Source organism: Rhamphochromis sp. 'chilingali' (genome assembly GCF_963969265.1).
Source record: "Rhamphochromis sp. 'chilingali' genome assembly, chromosome: 13".
NCBI classification, from domain to species: Eukaryota; Metazoa; Chordata; class Actinopteri; order Cichliformes; family Cichlidae; genus Rhamphochromis; species Rhamphochromis sp. 'chilingali'.
Genome location: NC_137940.1, coordinates 30,999,975 through 31,010,869, shown reverse-complemented (window position 1 = coordinate 31,010,869; position 10,895 = coordinate 30,999,975). Strand labels below are relative to the sequence as shown.

Sequence of the window (10,895 nt, the reverse complement as noted above, 5' to 3'; positions counted from 1 at the left end):
TACCTTCCCTCAGAAAATGCTGCTTTATGTGTTAATATTTCCCTTTCATTAAATCCATCACATAAGTTGGAGTTTTTGTTTATTAATTAATCTGCTTCATTTTGTCAGTTTCACTCCTGATTTTATGTTAATAGTTTAATGCATCAACATCTGGCCACATTTATGTTTGTTTTGTTTTATTCTTTAAGTGTGTTTTTTTTTCACGGTGTATTTTCTCATACTTATTTTCTTAATATACCAACACAGATTACAAAAATTATTTTGGAAAAATGGCAGTTGTTTTGCCATTTGTGTCACACAAAGAGTGAACGCTCTAACCAAAAGTCAGTGTGGATAGGACTACACCTAGTGGTAGAAATGTAGACATACACACACAAGCTTTACTTCTACAAGACTATAAAAATAGGTCGTGCGTTCAATAATATATGGTTATTTATATAACATAAAACATAAGGAATTTGGTAATACCATTTGAAACAGAAAAAAATATCTATTGCAATATAATGCAATAAGAGTTCAAAGTAACATGAGTGGAGAATCTTTTGTGGAAAAAGTTGATGCAATAATACCTTTAAAGTTCAACATAACTTTTGTTTTTAAGGGTTTTAAAATGCAGCCAAAAAGCAAAGAATAGCTGTGTCTAGAAAAAAGCATTTGTAAGCATCTTTTCTTCGCTAATTGTAATTTATTTAAACCAAACACGTCTTACAGAATAAACGTTTTAGTGACTGTCATGGCCTAAAAATACAGCCGGTAACATCTCTATGCTGAATCTCACAGCCTGGCTGCTGTGGGGGAAGGCCTGCTGTTTGGTCTGCTGGCAACAGATAAATGTAAATGTTGACTCAGAGTGATGGCCTGCCCTGATGCTTGAGTTCTTTCATTCCCTTCTGGTTTCTGGTATTAAAGGAAAAAAAATCTATGAAGGAAAGTGTTGTTCACTTTTCATGATGGATTTTAAGCTGAATCCGAAACACTCACACATTCAGACGAATGACACCGCTGCAGGTAAATCTCCCTTTCTGTCTCGTTTTAATGAAACTTTACAGTATTCACACCTGACAGCTCAAGCAGTTAGATGTCTACACATTTCTCTCTTTCTTCTAAAACATTTTCTTTACTCATAATTTCACAGACATGAAGTTTGTGATCCTGTTAGCTGTTTTGAGTGGTAAGTTTTCTCCTCTGTTGTTACTGCAAGTATATGTGCTGGTGTTGTAGATTTAAAGTCATGAAACATAGTTTTGAAAATTATAGTTTTAAAATTTAAACATGCAGTGTTCTACTAGACCTACTTAACATCCAGGATTCGCTCATGACTTCTATTTATGTCAGTGTTGTTAGGAATTCTTATTTAATACATGCGCCTACAAGTATTATAATATCCGTCGATGTTAATGTTTTTAGGGGGTTTTGCTGCCCCTTTCCTGAAGGAAGAGGAGGCAAAGGGATTTATCAGGCTGAAGAGACAGGCAGGATATTGGGATCCACACCACTCTCAGAACCAGTGGGGTTACACCGTTCAGGAGCAGGTAAATGTTAGTGAAATGTTCTAAGCATATAGAGTGAGTCACTGTAAGAATCGTTTCATGTAATTGTTTGTTCATTAGGCTAATGAGTACTGGACGGCCATTCGAACAGATGCGCAGTATTACATGGACATGAGCAACCTGATGTTTGACCGCTCTGTGGCCACGTGAGTGACGTAACTGTTTGTCGCTATTAAATTACATTTGAATGTTTCAGAGTCAGACTCTTCCAATTTTATCGAGGTAACGCATTATCATTTTATATGTATGTTTATCGAGTACATTACTTACGTAACTTTAAATCAAACACGTTTGCAAAAGAAACAACAATGGTTACTGTTTTAATGGTCAGCGTGCCCAAACCGAAGTAACTTCAATGAGCACTGTAACTTCCTTTTAATATAGTTATGATACTTTTGATCACACAAACTTAAAGCCAATATTCATTATATGTATTTTACTTTGCAGCGAAAACAACAGGATGTATATGGAGATGCTGCGCAATGCACGCGCCCACCTGGACAGCCTCACCGGTCGTAATGGGTAGTAAAGAAAAAAGAAGACTGGGGGCCCAAAATAAAAACAAATTAAATGGAAAACATTTCATAAAAAGTGATTTACATAAGCATATATACAAAATATTAGAAAGTATATAAAGACTTACTTGATATGGGATGTTTTTGAATATGTTCTCCATTCAGAGCCTGTCTGAACTGTAGATTTAGCGATCAAACGCACTATGACATGAACGCAACATTTGGACAGAAAGTCTTAGAATCTCATTAATTGGTCAGCTTTTTTACTCAAGTTAAGCCTCTCATTGGTTACGAAGCGTGACCATTATTTCCTATATCAGCATGGCGGAAAATGTTGTTTTTAGCAATTGTGTCAAATTTATTGGATTATTGTAGAAAAATGATGCAAGCATTTCATACAATAAAATCAAATTAAATTGAACTGAACATTTTGCTTCTTTAGTCTTTTGGGATTGTCTATTAATGGAAATAAAATGATTTTATGCCATTAATTAAAACGTATTCAACAGTATTCGAAGAATCAAACGAAATGAGATTCACCACCAGGTGGTGCTGCAAGATGCAGATTTTACTTCACAGATTTCAGCCAAAGCTAAAATGATCCTGTTTGGGGGGGATAAGTCATACCATTTGTGACACTGCAGTGACTTAAATTTTGCACACAACATGATGAGCAAATACATTTTTTGCTGAATTGTAAGCGAGTCTAAAAACAGCATTATCTTAAACAGGCTTGTGTATTTAAACCAGCTTTATTGGTTTGATTAGGTACATCGAAACAATAAAAACAACAAACTTATGGGTTGTTTTCATTAATCCAGTACACTTTGTTACTTTAAATGTATTCTTTGTCTGCTGTGAGAAAAATTTATCTGATGAGGACGACACAAGTGACAAATCAGTAAATGCTACTGAAACAGAGCAGCACAATTTTTAAGCTTCGGTGTGGTGATACTCAACATACAGCCTGAGGGCCAAATCAGGGCTATCATTAAGTTAATGTTAGCAATAAGTCAGTTATTGCTAACATTAACTTTTACTGTTTATTACTTTTATTTCAGGTTTATTCATGCCTTGTCACATGCAAAAAAAAACACAGGGAAGAGTAAGTTAAGTATCTTTCCTTTAATACTTTATTTCCCCTAATGTGTGACATCAAAAGTCAAACGTTTTGCGAGGTGGTGGGATCTCTGTTTAAGGTAGTTTAAAGGTTTCTGCAGAAATGATTTTTCTTACAGTTTACTACAAAAAAGTAGCCTACTGTTAAATAATAGCTTTGACAACGCCCTCATGGGTGTTTATTTAATTAAAATTCCCAGAGTAGAAATTTGTTTTGAATTTGAAAAAAAAGTATGTCAAGAAAAAAATATCAAATTAAATATGATGTTGGTTAAAAACATAAAAAATAAGGCAATTATGGGGTTTTACCTTAATCTTGTATATTGATAGCTAAATACCATTTGGTGTAGAGTTTATGAAGCATTTCTTTGTTGTTGTTTTTTATTTTGGCAATTTGCGAACTGAAACTCAACACAGGTGAGACTACTGGTTACTCAGGTTGTCATATATATCTTAAACCAGAATAAAATGCCAATATAATCAGATGAAACGTTATGATATTGACAAAACAGACAGAGTGACCTGATGACTTATTCGCATGTATATTTTACACAGTGGTTTAACAGAAAGAGTCAGATAGTCAACAAAATCCTGTAAAAGGTGCCTGCAGTGGGCTCTTCTTGCTCAGTGGTACCATGTTTAAAAAATGTTTTCTTTGAAGGCAGATGATCAGTTGCCTCGTCAGTGTAACGGCTCTGAAGCTTGTTCCTCACTTGGAATTGGAGGGGGGATTTTCATGAACATCTGCAGAGCTGGAGTGAAGATAAGGATGGTGCCTAATACTGAGACAGTGAGGAAAGCCCAAAGGAAGATTCTGTCTAACACCTGGGCCACAAACTTCCAGTCTTGTACCACCTGTGAAAAGGTAAAAATAAGACATGGGATTACAGAAAGAGTATGCGCAATATAAACATCAAGTTCTTAATCTGTCAAAAGAATTTAATGTTTATTGATAAATACTTTACACACCTCACGGATGAAGTGTTCTTTACGGATATGTCTGCTGATGTAGCGCACCGAATAGATGGCTTTCTCCAACATAGCACCCCAGGCTTCTTCGTCCTTCCCATCAGAAGTAGTCGGTCCGAGCGAACCACTGTTTGTCTTCTGGCCTCTCCGACCTCCAGAGCGAGACTTCAGCTCAGGGCTTTCGGGAGCCAGCTCTGGGTAGTGGTAGCGGTCAGTGTGCCCTCGCATGCACAGCAATCTGGGCAGTTTTTGAAGAAAGAGGTTTCGAACCCATGGCGACATTGGGTGGTAAGTGGCTGAGGAGCGGTGGTGGACATTGATGACAAAGACAGTGACGATGATGGAGAGGGTGACAAAAATCATGATGAAGAGGAGGTACTCTCCGATCAGGGGTATGACCTTGGAGGAGGAGGGAATAATCTCTTCAATGACCAGCAGGAACACGGTAAGTGACACTAGGACGGAGGTAGAGAGTGAAAGCTTCTCTCCTTCATCTGAGGGGAGGTAAAAGACCAGGACGGTCAGAAATGACAAACCCAAACAAGGGATGATTAGGAACAGCGTGTAGAACAAAGGCAGCCTCTTCAGGATGAAGGAGTATGTGATGAAGGGGTAGGATAACAAGCCATCTTTTCTGTTTCCTTTGGCACCAGTAGCGCTGAGTATCTCCCACTCCCCGTTATCAAAGAAGTCTTTCCGATCAACCTGGTTGTCCATGAGAACCAAGTCCACCATGCTGCCATCATAGGTCCACGACCCAAACTTCATGGAACAGTTCTGGCGATCAAAAGGGAAAAAAGTGACATCCATGGTGCAGGCAGATTTGTAACTGGCAGGTGGTGTCCAGGTGATGGCCCCGTTGTACTTCACAATAGCTTTGGTCATCAGGGAACCCTCAAACCGCCCATCAGCACTGAAGAAATATGAAACACAAGTCAATTCTCATCTTAAGTCCATTTACATGAAACTGTTAAATTAATACTACTATATGCAATCGTCCATCTCTTTGATAATGAATTGTTTTTATGCACCTGTTGTAGTTCAGCTGATAATCACATGAAAATTGAAAATTTATGGACTCTTTGAGAGCATTATGAAATGTGTCCACATCGCTCCCTGCTACTTGACCAATGGCAACTAAGACAGGCTCAAACCTAATAAGTGGTCAAGTAAATGTATGGCTGATTGGGTGACCGTGGCTCAGGGGGTTGGGAAGCGTATCTGTAACCGGAAGGTCGCCGGTTCGATCCCTGGGCTCTCTGTCCTGGTCGTTGTGTCCTTGGGCAAGACACTTTACCCTACTTGCCTACTGGTGCTGGCCAGAGGGGCCGATGGCGCGAAATGGCAGCCTCGCTTCTGTCAGTCTGCCCCAGGGCAGCTGTGGCTACAACCGTAGCTTGCCTCCACCAGTGTATGAATGCGAGAGTGAATGAATAGTGGCATTGTAAAGCGCTTTGGGTGCCTTGAAAAGCGCTATATAAATCCAATCCATTAATGTACAAGGAACAGAGTGGCCTTTCTGAGCACAGCTCAGTGTTACTGATTTTTTTAGATGAGGTGTAAGATTAAATATTTATATTATTTATATTACAACATGCTGGTTACACTCAAAGAAAGCTTTTTTTAAAGCAATTAAGATAGATAGCATCACGTTGTGTTAGTGTTTTTCATGCAGACAGACTCATGTTTCACATGACGTAATCATCAGTCACTGGATTGCTGAAATTTCAGAGCGGCCTTACTTCTCATACAGGACGATGTCTGGGAGCCAGATATTTTCTGAAGGAACTCTGATGGAGGTGATTCCTCCGTATTTATCTGGATTCCATCGCAGCTTGTAATCAATCCATTCCTGGTCAAGGGAAAATGCAGGAAGCCACATCAGCAGACTTATAAACAACACTCAATAATACTGTGATTTGCTTGTATTTGTTGTATACCCTCTATAACAGACTCCTTTATGAATTCTGTCACCCATCATCAGTTATACAAATAACAACTAAATATTACATTTAAACCAACTGCTCACACATACAGCTTATTTAAGCAAATCAAGGGTCTATAAATTAGTTTTAAAATACATTACATTCAAAAAGTCAGTCTCATTTTACCTGCAAACCATGTGTTATTTGTTAATGCATCATGAAAAATAAACTGATTAACATTTATGAGAAAATGTTTATAAATGGTCTCTTGGATGATTCTGTACAATCTTTCATGCTCCTGCCCAACAACATTGTGTTCATTTTGTCTTACCTGCCACAGCCAAACATTAGTTGTCATTAGCTGATTTTTCTCATCCTAAAAGACAAAAACATAAAAAATAGAAAAAATATTATTATTTAAAATTGGGAAAATATGTTATGTAAAAATACTTTCCAAAAACGTAAGAAGAAATCATTTTTGCAACCCATTGTTTTATTATTTGGTGGATTTGCACATTAAAATGCAACTATGAAAATGAAATATATTTGCTTGTTTGGCTGGTTTTGGTTGGGTTGTTCAGTTCTGTGCAAAAGACTCAAGACACCCCTGATGTCTTTGCATGTTTTCAGGGAAAATGGGAAATAGGTGCAGCGATTGCATACATAGAAATAAAATAAGACAAAAACAGAGTTTGTAGAATTCCTAAAAGCTTGAAAGTCAACATTTGGCATGGACACTTTTATTCTTCAGCTGTGTTAGCTGCAAGCTCATTTTCATTGTCATTCAGTATTCTTCAGGAGCAGTTCTCCAGGCTTCTTGAAGGATGTACAAAGCTCTTCTTTGGATACTGGCTGCCCTTTGTTGTGCCCTCTGTCTACATGACCCCACACTGCTTCAGTAATGTTGAGGTTTGAGCTATGGGGAGGAAAGTCCATGACTGATGGTGTTCCACTGTGTGTTTTTCTATCCAAGTATGCTTTTCCTGCAGTGGCAATGTGCTTGAGATCATTGTCATATTAAAAGATGAAGGCACTGCCAATCAGAAGCTTCCCAATTGTTAGTGGATCAAAGTCTGATGATACTTTTCTGGGTTCATATTTCCATCCATTTTGACAAAGATTCCAAAACCACAGACTGAAGTTCAGCCTTAAATACTGACAGAGCCTCCACTGTGTTCTACAGATGGCTGTAAAACATGGCACTCATTGTTATACCCCTCTCCTGACTTCCTTTGTACATACTGACAAAAATGTCAGCCAGAAATTTCAGATTTGGATTCATCACTCCATGAAACCTATCGCCACAGATTTTGAGTCAAATTCTCATGTCATTGGCATACCTCAGCCTTATCCGTCTCATGTCATGATTCTATTAGTCCAAAAACACTATTTTATGCCAATAAACTTTGATATCTTTGGCATTTTTTAAAAGATTTAACTAAAGAAATAAAAAACTTGCTTTTGTAACAGAGTTCTAGTAACAAAGTACCTAAAGATACACTTTAAAATTGGTTCTTCGCTAAGGCACCTGTTCAGTATAGACTCAACACTGATTCACGCTTAAATGATTCATAAACAAAGTTTACAAAGAAATCCAAGATCACTTATTTCATTCAAATATTTTATTGTCTGCTACTGTTTTAGTGAATATAAAACCCCCAGCTCAGGTGAACCAAATCATCTTTTCGTTTTCCACTGTATCTGACAGAATCTGATTTATCTGCCACTTTCTTAGTAAACACAAAGAAAACATAGTACCAAAAGTGGGTGCAGGAAGCTGTGCTGATAACAAAAACAAGTTCAACAACCTTAGCAGACGTGAGCGAGACATATTCAAAGATGTTCAGCATATCCAGCGCAGGCCTCAGCTGTCAGACTCAGTTGAATGTTTTGGTGATCACATAGACCAGAGGTGAACCATAATCTAATACAGAGCTGAGCAGCAGCCTAGAGAGAGTCAGGGGACATACACAGCATAGGCAGGCTGCTGTTTTTATGTTTAGCTCCATCGCCCTTTCTCTTTCCCAGAATCCAACAGATCAACCTAAACCTTTCCTATTTGCCACAAACAGCTTTATGTAATTCATTTCTGGCTGTGTTTGTTGGAAGGAAGAGAAGAAAAGTTAAATATGGACTGGCTGAGATGAATATTTCAAGCCAAGAAGCATGGTTCCTCCATTAGCGTGCTCAGTTTTCTCCTCCGGAGCAACTAAACCATCTCAACCTATTGCAACCAGCCTCTGAAATATTAAACAAACACTCCAAAGAGAGACAGTGTAGTCACAAGTATGAAGAGATAGCTTGAGCTCTATTTCAGCACCACACATAGTGGGACTGATGAAACCAGAACAACCTCTTTATATTTCTTTTATATGTGTTACACGTGTTTTATCTAACTCAGTGTCTTGATACTTTTTCAATAATTGCATTTTCAAAGCAAGTTCATGCTTGCATTTAGTGTTTGCTGTTAAAGGGCAAGGCTTGCAATATTCTTTACTTTGGATGTTGCCAACAAATCTCACAGGAAGACCGAAAGACTAAAAGTTGTGTAAAATTCAAACTTAGTTTCATTCAAACTAAGGAAGCCACTTTTAACAGGAGTTGCAAACTGATGTCAGTCTGTTTGTACGTGTGTGTGTGTGTGTGTGTGTCGTCTCACCACATCGACCAGCTGAGAGATCTTGAGTCCAAAGCGTACTTTAATAGTGTCATTGGCACGCTGGATTGGCCTAACCCAGCGCTGATAGCCTTGGAAAAGGTTCTTCAATAAAGCATCCTCCATCTCCGCCAAGGACACAAACTCATTTGGAGCTGGAACAAGAAGAGGGAAGATGGATCAACAATAATAACTCCTACTGCCGCTGCTTTTCACCATCACCAGCCTGATTTTAAGTGGCAGGGATAGAAAGTAGAGCATTTACTCTTCCTCTAAAAAACACACACTGCATAACAAGATAACAAGATAGGATAAATGGTTAATATGGCTGTGCACAGAAGCTGGGCAGTCAGCCCATCAGTCAGTCTGCAGTGAAATAAAGCCACCAGAGAAACAGAAACTGTAATGTCGATGGAGAGAGACATCTAAAATATCCGACACAAGGGACATCATGTGCAAGGACTAATGTGTGTGAGCTGAGGGACCGGGAGGAAGGGTGTCCACCTTTGACCTGCAGCGTTTTTGCTTTGTTTTTTTTTCCCACTCTGGCTTCACATCTGTCTGACATCATCTGACAGGGTAAATGCATATAAAGGATCCACCAAGCAAACATAAAAGCCACATTACAGATGATTGAATCCCACAAGCTCTGGCTGTACTTTCAAGGACAGGTGCAGAGATGCTGATATATGACACCTGTGTTCTTGTTTGCCTGATGACCAGTCAGCTCCAAGAGAAGCAGAACTAGGGCCATCGCATTACTGCGTTACACTGCTAAAAGGACTATCTTGTTGCACTAAAAAAAAGCTTAATTCATCCCACAAAAATGGCAGCTTTTGCTGTTTTGTTGTTGTCAACACAATTAGAAGTCTGCATGCCTTCTCCAAGTTACTGAATCTTTTAAAAAAAGAAACGTAGGAATGTAAACATAATCCTTTGCTTTATAAGACCAGTGGTGAGTAGTTGGTAGTAGTTTGTGCTTACCCGTTTGACAAGGTCATCGGAGTTTATGCAGAGTTTAATCAAAGCTATTAGCGGATGTTGCACAACACTGAACAAATCGGTGGAGGCATTACTGAGCATAGAGTATGTCTTCTAAAGAAATATTATATTTATATATACATATATCAAGAGTTTTCTCACCGGCAATCTTCGCGGGGGACAGCTTGCAAAAACCCAAGAGGAGGAGAAGAAGGACTTCTAACTTCATGGTATTGTCAGCTGGAGAAGAAGGCTATGCACACCGATATGTCTTAGACCCCGAGGTTCCCATCAGTGCTGGAACTAGACGGTATACGGAAAGTAACCCCGTTACTGCTGCCGTGTATCAGGGGGCAGGGACCTGATGTGAGAGCGCATGTGTCCGAATCTGATTCCGTTCGAGGCGTCACGGGAAGCGCCGCTGTCGGTGGACGGGGTGGCTTGCAGGAGGAGGGAGGGAGGGAGCGGGGAGGATGAAGGAGGTGGTGGAGGGATTCCCGGATCGGACAAATAAGTGAAGTTTTAAAGATGCTCTAAATCTTTGTGTTTAGCTCACTGCTGCTACTGACCTCCTCAGGATGGACTAGGTTATTACTAGCCGATGTTTAAAAGTCCTGCTCGGAATGTAAGTCTTGAGCTTTCACTTTAAATTGTGTGTAGAGTTTGCATTTTTTACAAAAGACTTGGGACAAACAAATACCCGCCTCTAATGACTTTAGCTTTTGTTGCATTTTGTTTTATTTTCTATAGTTTTCTTTTTAGAAATAAAATAATGATGAATATAATGCAGTGAGAATGGTTGCCCCTCCTTCAGCGTCACCTTTTAGTCCATAGCACAAAGCAATTAAGCCCGTCCTTTAATGCAGAAAGCCCCTGTATGTGCGCATGAAAACATCACATGAATGATGCGTCTTGATGAACTTCCTTTGAAAATGCAATCACTTTGTACCTAAGCAGGAGACTAGCCTACCTTCATCAATAACATCTGTTTTACCTGTTGTTATGTTTTGGAAAAGCTTTATTACACTTTATTGCACCATTATCCCCAGGATCAAGAATCTGAGTTACAAACACTGTTATATTTAACTTTAAATTACTGAATCAAGTTGTTAAAAAGTGCTTCCGTTGGTGTATGTGAAGGACACGCTTGTTTGAATTTTTTTGAAGTTTTATTTTGCAC

At 38.9% G+C, this 10,895-nt stretch overlaps 2 protein-coding genes across 2 annotated transcripts; one reads left to right on the top strand and one right to left on the bottom strand.

The window, feature by feature from the left end:
- Window positions 1-845: 845 nt before the first annotated feature.
- On the top strand, window positions 846-2,477 carry LOC308408944 (uncharacterized protein C3orf85-like). The gene is made up of 5 exons (XM_080901428.1): window positions 846-1,008; window positions 1,136-1,171; window positions 1,408-1,532; window positions 1,611-1,696; window positions 1,998-2,477. Exons 1-5 carry the CDS (start codon window positions 867-869, stop codon window positions 2,074-2,076), a joined length of 468 nt encoding a protein of 155 aa, XP_080757554.1. The 5' UTR covers window positions 846-866; the 3' UTR covers window positions 2,077-2,477.
- Window positions 2,478-3,120: 643 nt separating this feature from the next.
- On the bottom strand, window positions 3,121-10,096 carry LOC308408963 (neuronal acetylcholine receptor subunit non-alpha-2-like). The gene is made up of 6 exons (XM_080901447.1): window positions 9,878-10,096; window positions 8,738-8,889; window positions 6,410-6,454; window positions 5,896-6,005; window positions 4,154-5,066; window positions 3,121-4,039 (listed from the first exon to the last, which is right to left on the bottom strand). The coding sequence occupies exons 1-6, from the start codon at window positions 9,942-9,944 to the stop codon at window positions 3,866-3,868; spliced, it is 1,461 nt and encodes a 486-aa protein (XP_080757573.1). The 5' UTR covers window positions 9,945-10,096; the 3' UTR covers window positions 3,121-3,865.
- Between the last annotated feature and the right edge of the window lie 799 nt (window positions 10,097-10,895).